This window comes from Antechinus flavipes, chromosome 2 (assembly GCF_016432865.1).
Source record: "Antechinus flavipes isolate AdamAnt ecotype Samford, QLD, Australia chromosome 2, AdamAnt_v2, whole genome shotgun sequence".
Lineage (NCBI taxonomy): Eukaryota > Metazoa > Chordata > Mammalia > Dasyuromorphia > Dasyuridae > Antechinus > Antechinus flavipes.
In genome coordinates, this window is record NC_067399.1 from 495,352,732 (window position 1) to 495,369,977 (window position 17,246).

The 17,246-nt window shown below is 44.7% G+C and overlaps 1 protein-coding gene across 2 annotated transcripts; it reads left to right on the forward strand.

Annotated features, from left to right (window-relative positions):
- The first annotated feature begins 1,213 nt into the window (after positions 1–1,213).
- CD40 (CD40 molecule) lies at positions 1,214–14,778 on the forward strand. Of its 2 annotated transcripts, XM_051979950.1 has the most exons (9): positions 1,222–1,696; positions 7,151–7,229; positions 7,560–7,685; positions 7,809–7,955; positions 9,233–9,326; positions 12,293–12,357; positions 12,797–12,883; positions 13,009–13,037; positions 13,852–14,778. In XM_051979950.1, exons 1-9 carry the CDS (start codon positions 1,655–1,657, stop codon positions 13,981–13,983), a joined length of 801 nt encoding a protein of 266 aa, XP_051835910.1. In that variant the 5' UTR covers positions 1,222–1,654; the 3' UTR covers positions 13,984–14,778. The 2 variants fall into 2 exon arrangements, with proteins under 2 accessions (XP_051835911.1, XP_051835910.1); XM_051979951.1 differs by lacking the exon at positions 12,797–12,883 and having other exon boundaries at positions 1,214–1,696.
- Positions 14,779–17,246: the final 2,468 nt, after the last annotated feature.

Below are 17,246 nucleotides of genomic sequence, written 5' to 3' on the forward strand. Positions count from 1 at the left end.
TGTGGTAAATTCGTTGCATTTATACATCTGAAGTTATTCAAACTCAAAACTGCAATAAAACTTTTGGAATATGCTGTGTAGGATTTACAATATAAATAAATATGTAATACAGAGTTAACTTCTTAGGCAGAAAGCTGGGGTTCAAATTCTGCTTCTCACATAGGTGACCCTAGGCAAGTCACTTATTTTCTCAGTACTCCTAGACAAGTAAGTCTATGAACAGCAAAAAAGATACTAATTATATAGTTATTGATAATAAAGTTATTGATAACTCTCTACATCAATGGCATCATAGATTCAATTAAATGTTTTAAAGATTGTATATATGTTCTTCCTCCTCCCCCATAATGTAAACTCCTCCAGGGCAGTTTCATTTTTATCCTTGTATTCTCAGCTACTAGCACGGTGTCTGCCACATGATACCTACTTAATACACTTACTGAAAGATTCAGAGGCTATGAAGAATAGATTTAACCACTTCTTCTTACTAGGATTATTAGTGTTTTAAAGGACTTGGTCTAGTGATCCCTCTCCCTGTTTCATCTCCAGACTTTCTTTTAACAATCAAGAATATAGCCATAGTTTATATTTCCATGGCAGTGAACAAGCAAAGTTTATTTACCACCTTCATTTTAAGGAGAAAAAGGAAACCCAGAAGGGAAGGGATTTTGTCTAAGGGCAATAAATCAAAGCCAGAAAATTTAATTTTAAATCTAGTGATCTTTTAATTGTACACGGGGTTGCACAAATCCCCGACGCCCCAAATCTGTGGTTTCAAAATAGTGTAGGAACTCAGTATTCTTACAAGAAGACCCAACTGGCTGTCGGGATCTAGGATCTAAATTCTGCCCTAGGACTGCTCCTGTGACCTTAGACATGGCAATTTCTTTTCTCCCTATACCTCAATTTTCCCCTTTGTAAAACGGAAGCAATGTCTTTTACACTTGGATGGTTAAGTACTACAGAAATTGGGTGAACTACGGTTATTCTTCCTGTCATTTTCGATCTTAAAGTCCAGACAGAGAAGAGCCTCTCCCCTCCCAGGCCCCTCACATAATCTGGAATTTCCTTAGGAATGAAAAAGCAGCAGCTTGGGAAATTCCTTTCCTTGCAAACACCCCCGCTCTCCTCTCCCAGCTGCAGTTCTCCCAGGGGACTTCCTATAACAAGCTGGCAGAGAGCCCAGAGAAGGCGGGGGACAGACTTTCGGTTCTGTCGGAATGGTGGATGGAGTGGGGGTGGAGCAGGGTTGCGCCCCTAACCCCATAACGGGTCTCCAGCCCCAGGAGCGCGACCCACTTCACCGCTCCCATAATTCTTGGAGGACAGAGTGGATGCCTCTTTCCTGCCTTAACTGCGCTTTGGCATTCTACTACAGTGGTTGGAATTAAGGAGGAGAGAAGCTTGGAGCGCTAGGAAAAGAGATCCCTCGAGTGGATCTCGGAAAATTGTCCCAAATGGCATATCCACTGAAAGTCTGGCGGAGATGCGACCCGAGAGCTCTCGCGTTCCAGTCTCCCGCCTCTGTTAGCTGCGATTGGCCCGCGGCGTCCCTCCCGTGTTGTGGGTGGGGCTTCCCTGCGGTGTGCAGGGGGTTATTAGACGCCGGCTCTGGGCCATTCTCACCTCCCTCGGAGCCTCTTCCAGACCAGCCATGATCCCGTTCTGTCTGCTGTGGGCCTGCGTTTTCACTGCTGTGAGTTGACTTCCTATCCCTTCATTCCCTCTCTCCTTTCAGGGAGGCCAGCTTGGGTCTAAAACTTGGGATGGAAAGAAGAGCTGGCTTTTTGGAAAGGTATCACCCACCTGGCTGTGGTCTGGCTCCTAGGGAATTCCGAAAGGTGGCCTCTTTAAGGCTTCAGTTACTTTCCTTCTTCCCCAGCTCTAACATTTGACCGACTTTCTTGAAGAAATCAGGCAATGAAAGTTGGTGAGACGCTGAATGGTGAACAAAAAGTAGAAGGAAATGGAGTAGGGACAACTCTACTTATTGCCAGTTTAAAGTTAGTGATCTGTGGATCACCCCCCTAACTGCCAGGTGACAGGTCATTTGTTGATTGCTCCTTGCAGCCAGCTTTAAGGGTCTGAGGCAACAAGTGTCTTAGTAGATCTGATTCAATTCCTCCCACATTCCTTCCATTTTTATGTCCACTTGAGTCCAAAAGGAGAAAGAGGTGAGATTGCCTTCTTTTGGCAGAGAGGTAAGCCCCAGAAATCTGTGTTCAGTCTTAAACCCCTGAGAATGGCTGGCTAAAGAATTGGAGAGGTTATGGATAGGTTGGTGGTCTCTAGGCCAGAAAGAATAGGCAATGGAATAGGAAGAGGTGGATAAGCCCAGTTTCCTGTTCTTTTCCTACATTACAGGATGCTGTTGCCTCTGGTAACAACCCCTTTGTATGATCATGGGATTTTTGCCAACCAGGGGGAGTCTTATCAGTGCTTCCCTTCTGTTCCCTTTCTGTGGATAGAGGGAAAGATAGATGAAGGGTTGAAACACTTTAAAGAAGGGGGAGGGGGAGACATAGCAGGCAAGCCACCACATTTTTATAGGACCACTGGCCTGATCTCAAGGGAAATGCCCAGGGAAATACCCCCTGACTCCCTACCTCAAAGAAATGGACACAATTTCAGGGATTGTATAGAATGCCAAAATTGGGGAGAAAGAGTAGATCAGAGAATATCAGAATTGGATGGGATTTTAGAGGGAAATGTAAAATTAGTGGAAGGGACATAAATTTTAAATCAGACACCCAATTTCAAATCCCTGCTTTGTCACTTAGAAACTGTGGAACCTTGAACAAAGCATTTCACCTCTCTAAGACCCAATTTCTTCATCAATAAGAATGAAAGAGTTAGACTAGATAGATTTCTAAAATCCGTGTCAAATATCTATGATCTTAAGAACTTAGAATATCAGAGCTGGTAGGACCTATAGAATGTAAAATATGAGAACTTCCTAATTCTTAGACTACAATATGACAAAAGGAAAGGGATCTTAAGAGTTGGAAGAGAACTTAGAGATGGTTCAATTGACATAAGAAGAAACTGAGACTCAGTGAGATGAAATGCCCATAGGCTTTCCCCTCCACCATTTTGTCTCTCAGAGGGGGCTAGAGTTCTATCCGGGGGTGATGGTGTCTCTGAATCGATCACACTGACTCAGAATTGCCCAAGCGTTTCGCTGGGGAATTCATTAAGGACCCACACCTCTTTCAGTTTTTGGATAGTTCCTCATTTTGGAGGTTGGGATTTCCCCTTGTACCTGGTCTTCTGTGTCCACTCCTTACTAATTTCCCCCATTTTCTCCACCCCATTTCAGTGAAATTGTAAAATTCTAGAGTAGTGGCCATACAGGAATAAACAAGCCTCAGAGGATTTCTGGGAAAGAATTGGGTTCCTGGTGGGAGGGGAAGGGAAAAAGCCACTTCTGCTCCTCTACTTTCATTTTCACTGAGAACAAAATTTAAGAGGGCCAACAGAGACAGAGAGAAGGGAAGGTGGAGCCAGATATGGAGGAAAGAACCTTTGTGGAAAGGACCACATGGGAGGAAGAGGCCAATAGAAAAGAAGTGAACAGTAGGGTCGGGCTCCCTAGCCCCTCATTCTAAGTTCAGTTATAGGGCAAGGGCTGAGCTCCCCAAAACAGGGAGAAGAATTCTTTAGCTACTTGTACTCCCTTTGAGAATATTTTGTGACTGGAGAAACAGAGCTAAGAGCTCATAGTTCGTCATGAGTTCATCATAGATTGATTTGTTTTATGATGGAGTTAATGATATCGATTGCTGGGTTGAAGAGCACTAGACTTGGAGTTAGAAGCTCCAGACTCTGGGCTCAGATCCAAAACTTGTTAGCTCTATTACCTTCAGTTCAAGTCTCCATTTTAGGCCTCAGTTTGTTCATCAGTAAAATAGGAATGCTAAAACTGGTGCTAAAGGGCTTTGTAAAACTCTAAACTGTTAAGCCTTATGTAACTGTGATCTATTATTCCAGCAGTAATTCTTCTCACTTACAATATAAAGAACCCTTGATTTAGAGTTAGAAAATAGGGGTCTCCATTCTGCTTTTGCACTTATTTTCTGTGTGACCTTATACCTGGTCTTCTGTATACTAAATTTCTTTGGACCTCAGCTTCTTAATTTTGGCTGTTTCCTCCTTTGTGAATGAGGGAATTGAATTAAATTATCCCCTAACTGAATTTAACGGTGTATGTACGTGTGTGTGTGTGTGTGTGTGTGTAGCTGAAACGACTATTGTATAGTAAGATCCACAGGCTGTTGTATTTTAGGGGATCTAGTTAGGCTGGAAGGTTTATATAATATTAATTATAGCATATCTTGAATTTATTTTACTTTTTACATTTTCAGTTTCATGAGGTAGATGTAAACTTCTATGTTTAGGGGCCAGACACTTGTTCATAAAGTTATCTGCAGGTTTTAATTAACTGAAAGCTCAATATGAGTCAATTGTATAATTCTGAAACAGGGAAGTAGTATCAATCCCACTTGTTTGCCTAGTCAGCCATCATCTGGAACATTGCATTTTGACCCCTAAGGTTCCTATGCCATATTTTAGGGGCAATGTTGGCAAACTTGAGTGTGTCTAGAGAAAGGCAACGAATACACAAAGACTCAAAACTAATGGGAAATGGGCATTTATATATGCCAGGCAGCAGGGGTAGGCCCTGCTATTCCCCCCATTTTACCATTGAGGGAAACAGAAGCCATGTGACCCAGGATCAGGAAGCTAGTAACTGTCTAAGATTGAATTTGAACTCAGGTCTTCCTGATTCAGGCCCACTGAGCCGCCAACTGGCTCTTGAGAGTGAAAGAACTAGGGACAGAGACTTGGATGAAAGATGGATTTTATCAAGATCATGATTGCTTTCTTTAAATAGTGTACTTAAAGGTTGGCATGTGAAGAGATTGCACAGTGGTTAGAGCATGGGACTCTGTGTTTTCATCTGTAAAATGGGGATAATAATAGCATTTACCTCGCAGGATTGATGTGAAAATAAAGATAATATTTATAAAGTGTTTAATAAATCTTAAAGCTCTTTATAAATGCTAGCTAGTATTATTGTTCTTATTATATTTTAGTTCCATATAAGGAAAAACTTCCTGGCATAAAAGCTGTCCAACAATGGAATGGATGGCCTCCTGTCACTGGCTGTGTTGAAGCAGAAAGTGATTGGTATTTGTGGGGATGCTTCCGAGGGGCTCTCTGCCATTGGCTGCTGGACTGAAGAATAAAGGGCGGAGTGCAGAGAAAGAGTTAAACCAGATGAGCTCCAAGCTTCCTTCTAGCCCAGAGAGCCTCTGATGGCTGTACTTAGCCACCCACATTCTTAGCCAGCCCCCTTCAGGACTGTCTGCACTGTGAGATGGCTGACGTTGCTAGGGGGACAAACATCTGCTGTGCACTCATCTGCTTTGTAAGCTGTTACTGAGGCGAGCCTCTCGAGTTTTCTGTGTAAGTCACTGGGGGCTCTGCTACCAACTGGAAAATGTAATTCATTGAATACATATGTATTGTCTTGCTAGCTTTTCTGAAGGCCAGAGCTCTTCTTCCACAGACTCAACTCATTTTATTTAGGTCCTATAAAAGACTGTGGTAGCATGGCAGGGGCGGGGGCGGGGGAGCAGAGACAGAGACACACAGACAAAGACAGACACAGAATAAGAGACCCAGAGACACACAGAGATAGAATAAGAGATACAGAGACAGAGAGACAGAGACAGGGACACTGTCAGAGGCACAGAGACAAAGACAGAAAGACAGGGACAGACACACAGAGACAGAATAAGAGACAGAGACAAAGAGACAGAGACAAAGACAGGGACACTGTCAGAGGCACAGAGACAAAGACAGGGACAGACACACAGAGACAAAGACAGAAATGGAGAGAGAATAGGGGGAAGTCATATTTAATGAAAATGGATGACAGTTTATGTGGAAGAAATGTCTTGAAGAAAATAATAAATGGAGAGAAGAGAAAGAAGTCATTTGGGAGGGAATATAGTGTAGGGGTAGAGTAGGAACAGATTGCCTCATAAAGTTGTGAGTTTTCTGTCCTTGGAAGTTTCTAAGTAGAGGCTGGAAACCATTCCATCTGGTGCAGGGGAAAGAAAGGCTACTAGACCAGCAGTCAGGAGAATTGGGTTTAACTATAGGTAAGCAAGACTTTGAATAAGTGGCAAAGCTGGGCCAGGATCTCAAGTCCCCAAACTCCATACCCACAGCTTTCCCACTCTTGTTGTCAGTTCCAATTTAGACCAATTCATTTTAGGATTGAGAGATAAGAGATTATCTAACCCAATCTCTTCCACTTTGCAGATGAAAATACTGAGGCCCAGAAATATTAAGTGGTTTTTGTATGGTCACATGGAGAGAAGAATCAGAATGTGAACCTAGGTCCTTTAACTCTTACTGTTATAGTTGGTTGAAGCTGCAATATGGTTGTGTGTGTGTGTGTGTGTGTGTGTGTGTGTGTTGAGGCCAGGATCAGTGATTTCATTGGCTTACACAACTTAAAAAAACAAAACTCTAAGGTGTATACTTGTAAACATTTAACAACCAGCTCTCCAAAAAACCCAGGATATACTTTTAAGTTTCATCTGAGTCATTTTGTTAAGCCTAAGCAAACATTAAAACAATTGGTCAAGTCTCAAATTGTAGAATTTACTGATTTGGGATATATCAGTGATTACACTAAAATTTTAACTTTGTCAGCAATACTCCTCTCTTTCTACTGCGGCACTATGGGGTTCAGAGATTAGGCCAGGGTCACTTTGCCAGGATGCATCAGAGGCTGAATCAGGAGAGTAACGCTCACATTTAACCTCATGGTTTGAACTCATTTATAAGTCTCTTGAATGGTTCTAGTGGTGTGAAGGCCAATAAGATCATCACAGGTATTCATTAATTTAGAAAACCACCTAGTAACATTATCTATATTTTACTGTATTTTTAATTTATTTTGTTAAATATTTCCCAATTGCATTTTAATCTGTGGTGGCTCAGTGTTGCTGACACCTTTTATCGAAACTCTCCAGGCCAGGTAATTGTCATTCACTTAAACTGGAGGCTGGCAGCTGATCTCTTAAGGTTCTTCTAAATTTGGGAATCTTGTGATTTCTTTTTTTTTCTTCAGGTCCATATGAAACCAGCTATTTCTTGTGAGAAAAACCAGTATTTGGTGAATGGGCTCTGCTGTGAGATGTGCTCTCCAGGTATGTGAAAAGCTGCCTAGGCTAGAATTCAGAGAATCCTGACTCTGAAACCTACTGGCCATGTGACTTTGGGCACACATATGTATATGTAGTAACTTTACTGACTATGACCGCCTCCCACCCCCCTGTACCCCTCCCCATTCCTCATCCATAAAGAAGGTATCACCTGGCCTGATGCTTGGCCCATAGTAGGCGCCTAATGCTTGGGCCTGATTGAAGGCCCGCACTAGTTGGCTCCTTGTGAGAAAAGTGCTTCGTCAAGCTTAGCGTGCTGCAGAACCCTGAGGTTCTGACCCGGCTACAGCTCTCTCTTCTCTTGACATCTTCCAGGAACAAAGCTGGTTACTGACTGCAGTGAGGGCAGCGAAACCCAGTGCGAGCCTTGCCAGGAGGGAGAGTTCCAGTCTTCCTGGAACCACGATAAATACTGCCACCAGCACAAGTACTGCCATCCCAGTAGGTTGGCGGAGAGGGTGGTTCTGGTGGGGATGCTAGGAAGAAGGGAAAGCTCTACCTGTGCTGGAAGCAGGGAAGGTGGGGCCGGAAAGTCCAACCCTTCCCCCTGACCTCTCTGCTCAGATATGCACCTCAAAATTCAAAAGGAGGGCTCCTTGGAAAAGGACACGACTTGTGTTTGTATAGAGGGTTTTCACTGCACCAGCCCGGAGTGTGAGAGCTGCAGTAGCCACAGCCCCTGCCAGCCCGGCTTTGGTGTCAAGCATGCTGGTGAGTAGCCTGCGCAGGAAGGCCTCGGTTTCCTCCGTCATGAAGTAAGGGGGTCCAGACTAGGTGGTCTCTAAACCCTTCCACTTCTGCCCTCTGTGTTCTAAAGTCTCTTCCAGAGCTGACAGTCTATGTTCCAAGGCCTCTTTTATATTTAAGATTCTAGTCTAAGCGGCATGGGAGGGAGTGAGGGAGACCAGAGCCAAAACTGAGGAGAGAAGATATTCTTCATTTCTGCTATAAGCAATTAGCTGGGCAAGTCCCACTCACCACCTCCAAAGAAGGAAAAGGAATTGGACCGAGGAGGGGAATGCTCAGGCCTTAAATTGGCACCTTTTAGCAGGGCCTAGATGTCTTCCATTGTCTGCCTTGCCAGAGGTTGCCCTCTTGTTCCAGAAGGGAAAGGGGGAGGAAGGAAGGATTAGAGGTTCTCTTACACCAACTTTTTTCACACTCAACTTCTTTTTGGAAGAGAAACTTTTACATACCCCTGAGTATATAAGTTATACAAACCAAACATTTATTGATGATAAATCATTTTTTATTTTTAGAATAAATAGAATAAATGATTTATAATACATTTACAATAAATTTTATTTATTTATAATAAATCATATTTTATTTTAAAATAATTCTTTGATATATGTAATTTTACCATTTATTAAAGATGAAGCAAATTTACATGCTAATGAGATGGATATGCTTGCTTATTTTTATATAAAAATTGGATCTTGGCAGAATATTTGATACCTTTTACTATAATCAAATTTTTTGCGACCTTCATATTCAGTTACACAATCCTATATGGAGTCGAGATCCACAGTTTAAGAAGCTTTGTCCTATAGGATGCTGCTGGAGAACAGGGGCAGATCAGCTGGTGTCAGTCTTACTCCTGACCTTTTCTCCTGGATGGCCATTGCTTCCATAGCCCCTGGGAGCATGACTTAATTACCTTTCAGACCTACCTGAAGATGGCAGTCTCAGGGCCTTTCTCCTCTGAAGGGTGAAAGGGTAGAGAAATGAACACTTCCCAAGGCCTTCCTATATAAAGGACTCAGACTTAGTTTGACTCCAGGAACACAATACCTGTTCTGAGTATGCTGTGCTCTCTCCTCCATGTTTCAGCTTCCTTTTTATGTATTATCTTTCTCTATTAGATTATAAACCCTTTGAAGGCTAGTGCTTAGTACAGTGCCTGTTATATAGAAAACACTTAATAAGTGTTCATATAACTAAGTTACTGTTGTCTGACAGCCAGTCTCTCTTTTCTCTTCTCCCAGGCACAAATTCCACTGACACCATCTGTGAACCTTGCAAGAAAGGCTTTTTCTCCAACGTATCCTCTGCTTTCGAAAAATGTCTTCCCTGGACCAGGTACTAGGGATTCCTGACTCTCCTGTTTCTTGGGCCCATGAATATTTGTTCACTTGAGGCTGTGCTTCCTAAGCCACATTCCTACGCATACTGGAGAAGGAAAAGACACATTACTATGTGTGAAAAACTTTCTCTTCCATCCTTCCCAGCCTTCTACTAGTGCAGGCGTGTTCTTTGCTTTGAACTAGAAAAAAAAGAATAACAGGTCATCTTCATCTTTAAAGGTTTATAAAGAACTTTCCCTTGTGAAGCAGGCAGTATAAGGATAAAAGTAACAGTAATATGAAGAATAATAGCTAATTTCTGTGGCACTTTAAGGTTTACAAAACATTTTACATATTCTTTCATTTGACCCTCACAATAATCATGAAGGTGTTATTATTATCTCTATTTTACAAATGAGAAAATAGAGGCAGGGAAAACTTAAGTGACTTACCCAATGTCTTGCAGTTAGTATCTATTTGAGAATGATAGATGGGGATGCTGAGATTAAATGACTTAACTGCTCAAGGTCAGTCTAGTAAGCATTGGAATTGGGACTCAGACCCATGTCTTTTTACTCAAAGTCCAGTTATACCATATTGCTTTTTTTTCATACTAACTTCCTACTCTGCCTTTTTACATACTTTCTTCCTTCTTTTTTCCTCCTTTTCTTCTTTCTTCTATCCTTCCTTTCCTTCATTCCTTTCTTTTCCTTCCCTCCTCTTTTTCTCCTTTGCTTCCTTGCTTTTCTTTCTTCTTTTCCTCCCTTTCTCCTCCTCCCTTCTTTCTTCTTTCTTTCCTTTCCTTCCCTCTTCTCTTCACAATGATCACCCTATTGCTTACCTTTCATTTTGAGAGGAACTCAGACATTCAGTATATACCCAGCACATTTTCATGACACATCCTATTCTAATGCCCTAAGAAACGATGGTCCAGAAAAGAGCAGCAGGCCCCAGTCCTACAAAGTCTTCTGGAGTTGTCGGTCCAGTCCAACTGTCTTCCCTCCCAACATCTCACCCAGAGCAGAATCATTAAGTGGAAAGAGCACTGGTTTTGGAGTTGGGGACCCTGCTTTAACCTGACTGGGTCTCAGTTCTCTCTTTCATACTCTGTGATCATCTATGACATTTCCTGGGGGAGAATCATAGATCCCATCCCATTTTACCCGATTCTTTCATTTCATGGATGCAGAAGTTTGAGTTCTGAGGAGGCCACACAACTCACCATATGCTACACATGTGATGGAAAATTTGGGATTCAAACTCAGATCTTCGCTCGAATGTATTAAATGCAGTATTTGCTTTACAGCATCAGAGTTCTCTGCCTTATTCCTCCTTCGCCTTCATCCCCCAAGCTCAGGCAATCTCAAAACTGCTGGTTATTCCCTGTAGATGTTTCTCTCTTCCTTTTCCCTCTCATGATCAGGTTCTCATCAGGGTAGCCTGAATCACTGAATAGGTGTTGCCTCAGTCAACTAAGACCTATGAAGACCTTAGCTTAAAAAGGCCACGGTGCCTCTAGGCCCATCTCCAGTCATCCTGATCCATATCTGGCCCCTGGACCCAGATGATTCTGGAGGGGACAGTGAGGCTGGTAGCCTTGCACAGCCCTCCCTCACTGAAATCCAACTCACTTGTATGTCACAGCATCACCTCTCTGACATCATGATCCTCTTCAGAATGAAGGACAAACAACAGATGGACTACCAGAGCAGTTTCCTGACTGGTATTCCTGCCTTCAGTTCTTCCCATCTGTTCTGGACAAGCCCCAGGTTCATCTTCGAAAAACACTCATTTTTATCATGAAACCAATCAAACACTGCCAGGGGCTCCTTGTTGTGTAATGAATCAAGTCTGTATTGCTCTGTGTGGCCCTTTATAATAATACTGCCCAACTTTATTTCTCATAACTCTCCTGAACTAATGTCTCCTGACATTAGCTCACATTCTTATCGTTCCTGCAAGATCTGCAATTTAGTTTTCTTTCTACAAAATCCTGGGAGACATGGCGTGCCAATATGATTCTACCCATTTCACAGAGGATGAAAGGAGAGTCAAAGTATCACAAATATCAATGCCAGTCTGGTTTTCTTTCCTGTCTTCTCTCCACACAGTTGCTTGAAGCCTGCTGCAGCATTGTCCTGTGGACACGAGCCAGCTTTTAATGATATTGTTTATGGTGCAATGAGAGGAGCACTCAATTTGAAAGGGAGGATAAAAGTCCTATTTATGCTATTCACTTCTTCTCTGGGTCTGTTTCTTTATTTGTAGAACAAGGTGTTTGGACTAGATGTCTTCTGAGATCTTTTCTGGTTCTTAATGTACGATTCAATGAAATAATGTAATAGCCTGGCCCAGAACATACTTTTTCCCTTAAACCTGACCCCATTCTGTCGATCTTTTCAGATGAAGGGCAAATCTCACTTTCCTCTTGAAGTCTTCCCTGATTATATCCTTCTTTTTCCTCTCTCCTTTTTGGTGCTCATGGTCCATACATTAGCACTTAGATCATGCATTATGTTGAGTATAGTGGGAGGAACTCAACTTGGGAGTCAGCCAAGAGACCTGGAATTCCAGTATGAATTCTGTCTCTCACACTTACCTGCTCTCTGGGCAAGTCACTTAAAGTCTCTGCGACTCTGCTTCCTCACCTGCAAAATGGGGACAATAATTTCAGTATCACTTACCTCACAGGGTTGTTGTGTTGTGTTGTGTTAGAGCACCCTCTAAAAGTAGCATTATCATTGTTTATGAATTGAACCATGCATTGATTAAGATTACTTTTTTCTACTTGGTTTTAATTTCTTTGAGCCCAGGGACTATAGCTTGTCTTTTTTCCATCTCCCATAGTCCCTTGCTTAGAGGGGCAAGGTTTTCTTGATTGATATGATTCCCCCAATTCTGGCCTTGAAGTTCCCTGAGCTAGAAAAACTTAATCCGTGTGTGTGTGTGTGTGTGTGTGTGTGTGTCTGTCTGTCTACCCAGCTGCAAAGACACAGGATTGTCGGAAGTTCAGGAGGGGACGGATAAAACGGATGTGCTCTGCCAAAGTAAGTATGGATGGGCAACGGCAGAAGACTAAAGTTGGATGGGGGCGGTATTGAAAGGGACGAGACAATATTGACGTTATATACAGCAAAGAGCAGAAAGATGGAGATGGTGGAAAGGACATTTGACTTAAATGTCATAGACTCCTCCTCCTGCTAACTGGCAGGGTACTCTGCCAATCTGTGGCTGTGGGACTGTGAAAAAGTCATTGTACCTCTCTCCATCATGGATTCTTCATCAGCAATAGGAGGAGCTGGACGAAAGGCTCGCAAATGTCTTCCCAGATTGGATGTTCTAGCACTTTTTCTGAAAGAGAAGATTCTGAGTAGGGGGCAGGGAGGGAGAGGGCAGTGGACCGTGGAGGGCAGAAGGGAGGAACCAAAGCTTCCAGGAGGATGGGAGATACTTGGTGGAGTTTTGCTAAGGCCCAGTTTTCCCCAGGCGACAAATCTCGAATGGGTCTCTTGGTGCTGATCCCCATTGTCCTAGGACTTTTCTTTGTTATCATGGGCTTGCTGCACTGGAGAGGTGAGTCCGGGATTGGACTGAGGGACGGGAAGTTCTCCTGGGGAGAGGGGAAGGACAGGAAAGCTGCAGAGCGCAGTCTCCTTTTCTTGACCTCAGTCTTTCTCTCCTCCCCATTTCCCATTCAGGTCTGTGTTTCAAGGCGCCCAAGAACAAGGTAGGTCATTTCCTGAGCTAGTATAATTTCCTGAGATCTAGACGGAGTTCAGCAGACTGGAAGAAGAGACAGTGAGTCACTGGCACCCTCCTTTGGGCAGCAAGAGCTGGCGTCGTGGCCAGTCATGACTTGGACCGGGGCCACCCATGGAGGCCAGGCTGCTTGTCCTTGTGCCCCCGACCCTGGCTGTTAGTGCCCCCACGGAGCGGGGAGCCGGGCCCCCCCTGTGACCGGAGAGGCCGCCCTTCCTCCTCCGTGACCCTGAACCCTGCTTAGTCTTCCTGCGGGGCCTCGCATGGGAGCGCCCCACACAGCCCAGGGAGGGGGGGAGCGCGGTGCGGGTGGCCAGGCCGGGCCGCTGAGGTGCCTGCGGCTTTCCCCCAGGCCTTTGGGGGGGCAGCGAGGGCAGAAGCGGGAGAGGAGAGAGGCCCGAGGCCGGGGCTGCAGCGGGAGGCAGAGACCCCAGCCACCGCCCCGGCTCTGCTGGCCCCGCTTGTATGATCTTGGCCATGTCCCCTCTGGGGTCTCCATTCCCTCTCCCTCACCGAAGCACTGACCCGGGACTCCATCGCCCTCCTCGAGGGGGCTGTCGTGCTTCATGGTGTGGCCAGCAGGGGGCAGGAGGCGCCCATGGAAAGGAGCCTAGGCTTCAGCTGCCACAGCAGACCGGGGAGCAGCCAGAGGGGAGGACGCCGTCCCTCCCTCTCCCCCTTCCTCCCTCGCAAGGCTCGGCCCTCACCCTTGCTGCGCCTTACCGGAGGGAGCACTCTGCCTGTAAAGGCTGCTGCCCTCAGCACGACTCTGTCCCGAACAGGTTCTCCAGAAAATGGAGCCCATAGAGACGGACGAGGATCCCCTCCCCGTGCAGGAGACCTTGCTTCGGGGCCAGCCAGTCACGCAGGAGGACGGCAAGGAGAGCCGCATTTCAGAGCAAGAGGGCCAGTGAGGGCCGCGGGACTGGGGCGGCTCCAGATGCTGAGAGCAGCGTCACCAGCAGCTGCTGGTTCTGAGGCGGAGGGAGGGGCCAGGAAGGAGTGGGGGACTGCCTGCGGGGTGCAGAGGGTCCTGAGGGTGTTCCCCTCAGGAATGACTTTGACATTTCCAGGCCCCAGACTTCCCCTCTTGGCCCTGCTGCCTTTGCAGGGAAGAACAGAAAAAATGGTCGGATTATTAGAAAAGGAATTTCCATTGTCAGAGTACCTCCATCTCTCACCAGAAGCCACCAGAGGGAATTCCTGACATATGAGTACACATTGCCCACAAAGCACTTTTATTCCTAAAACTGGTCCTTCTGACCCCTTCCATGTAGAACAGGGAAGCATCTACCTCAAGGCCCGAGGGTCTTCCCACCTTCCCTTCCCTCCTTAGTCATAGTGTGAGCGCCTGTTGCTGACACTGCTGGCTGTGTCTCCCCTGTCCCCACCTTCATGGAGAACATCGGGACATGATATTCTGTGGGCTTCCTGCGAGCTCACGGAGGTGGAGCTGGAACCAGAGGCGAGGGAAGGGAGCAGAGGAGAGCACCGGGAAGATTGCCATGACCCGTCCTGGCTGGGGTACCAATGCAAGAACGGCGAGGAGGTGATAGGCAGGCCAGAGCCAGGCTGTCTCTCTTTAGTGTTATTCATGATCACCGAAAGGTGGAATTGAGGCTGGGATATGTACACATTGCCTGGATTGGTATTAGTGTTGGCGTCTGTAAGTGCTTTGGAGGTCAATTAAATAAAACTCTGGGCTCCAATCAGAAGTCTTGGTCTACTAATTGGAAAATTTTGGTTTATATATAAAGGAGGTAGCTCAAGGTATGTTCACAGACCTGAAATTACAGCCTGTGTTTGGAGAAGGAAAGTGAAAGGGGAGGGGTGTGCAGGGGGCACTGGGTGGGGAGGGGTGATGAGCTGGCTCACAGCAGGGGTCCTCCTTCTCTTGGTGAAGATCATGCAAAACTAGGGCCACTGACTCCCCCTAGAAGTCTCTTCTCTGCCTCTGGGCCTTGGACTATTTCCTGGAGGCAGTGGCTGTAAAGCAAACAGCAGCCAGAAGGTGGCACTGAGGTCACATCCATGTCAGTTGTGCTTCCCATGGCCCCCCTCTCATTCTCCCCATGTTCCTTAGCATTTTAGCTTCAGACCGGCAGGGCCCTTGCAGACCTCCTCGCTCCTCTTCTTTGGGCTTTGGAGGAAACTGTCCCAAAGAAGAACGACTTGCTTAAGGTTACAAAGGGATCGGTGACAGAACCAATATTTAAGACAAGGACTTCTGACTCTAAATCTTATTTGATTACAGAGGAATTATGTATGTCTCTTGCCGTTCAATAATTTAGTTCCCCTTTGATTTCAACTAGCCTATCATTTGTGTTCATTTGAGCTCATCTCTATCCTAATCAGAATATACAACTTCAAATTCAACTCTCTTACTATCAGTCTAACCTTGGGCCTTGGGCCTCAGTTTCCTTCTCTGTAAAATGAAGTTGATTAGATAATCTCTTTGGGGTCTTAAAATTCTGTCATATGTCCCACTGATCCTCCTGTTCCCTTAGTTATTCTCATCCCATGGTCCTCCCCCTACAACTCGTTTTCTACTTTCTCTTTCTACCTTCCCACTACCTTCTACTCTCTCTGGCCCCCAAACCACAAGCACAACAATAACAACAAAAACTGATGGGAGAAGTTTGCTCATGTAGGTATGAGGGTTGGATGAACTGGGGTCCATGGAGGGTCAGGAGCTAACTCCTGCTTATTTCTCTACACTATCTCAGGAATCTTTCCCTTCTAAAATATGTGTCACACCTGGGCCCTCTGGCACTATAACTGGTTTCCTAGGGCAGCCTCTGTTATTAAAGACTCTGCCCCCAGGGATCTGTCTGCTCAAGCAACCCAGACACAGAAAATTATGAATTTGCTTGCTGAGGGCAGGGAGTGGGGAGAGAAATGCAATTTTAATCTAAAAAAACAAAGCTATGTGGAGAAGAGAGTGATATGAGGGAGGCTAGCAGCTTGGGAAGTGGAATGGAGAAACCTGGAAGCAGGAAAGAGGGAGAAGCAGCTGAATGACAGCCAGTCTGGGGTTCAAACCCAGAGGGCAGACCTGCAGCTTCCCTCCTTCTGCTTGGTTAGCTTTACCAAAACAGAGGCTAGCTCAGGTCAGATACCACCATCTGTTCTGGCAATAGACATAGGGCCTCAGCCAAAGTGCTCTACTACTCTTGGTTCAGAATAAAATCCACTCCACTGAACAGGGATGGACTAGACCATTAAGGATGTTTGAGAGGATAATAGTCTTGTCCTGATCCTTCTCCTCTATTTCCTACTCTCTTTTTATAGCACTTCCCCAGACCACTTTCTGTGATCATATCTAACTTCCAGGCCTCTTTATCAGTTGTCTCTTTACTCTTTTAGACCTGTTCCGATTCCCTATTTGTCCCCCCATCTCTCTTCTCATCTTCCTCCATCCTTCAGTTAGTATCTTTTTCTTCATTGATTGACATTTGTCTTCCTTATTTCCCTCGGCACTCTCCATTTACTAAGATGGAAGATACATAATAAATGGTAAATGAGAAAGTCAAGTCTACAAGCATTTATTAAGTACTTACTATGTGCAAGGCATTGTGCTAAGCACTGTGGATACAAAGAAAGTCTGATAAAAACAGTCCTTGACTCAAGGGGCTCACAGTCTACTGGAGAAGACAGCATGAAAACAACTGTGTACTCAGAAGATATACTACAGGGTAAAGTCAAGACAATCTCAGCGAGAAGTACTAATACTGAGGAAGACCAGGAAGGGCCTCTGGTGGAAAATAACTTGCTTGTACCTTCAAAAATGAAAAAGATCAGTATCCCTATTCTAGAAGGAAATTATCATTTACTGAGGGAAATAAGATATGAGATAGTAGTTGTAGTAGTAATGTAGTAGTAACACTACTACTACACTAATAGTAGTAATAGCAGTGTAGCAGTAATGATGATGGTAGCTTTCTGTAGCACTTTAAAATTTGCAAAATGCTTTATATATATCTTTTTTTTTATTCTCATGACAATCCATAGAGGTTTTATCTTGATATTTTGCAGTTGAGGAAACTGAAACTTAGTTACTTGCTAGGGGTCACACAGCTAAGTAAATGTCTGAAGCACAGTTTGACATTCTAGCCACCATACCACCTACCTGGCTCAAGATATGCACACAGATAAATATACATATTAAGAGATTTCT

Coding starts and splice junctions, on each gene's coding strand:
- CD40 (XM_051979950.1), top strand. CDS start 1,655: ATGATCCCGTTCTGTCTGCTGTGGGCCTGCGTTTTCACTGCT. Junction 1,697..7,150: donor GGGCCTGCGTTTTCACTGCT/GTGAGTTGACTT, acceptor TTTTTTCTTCAG/GTCCATATGAAACCAGCTAT. Junction 7,956..9,232: donor CTTTGGTGTCAAGCATGCTG/GTGAGTAGCCTG, acceptor CTCTTCTCCCAG/GCACAAATTCCACTGACACC.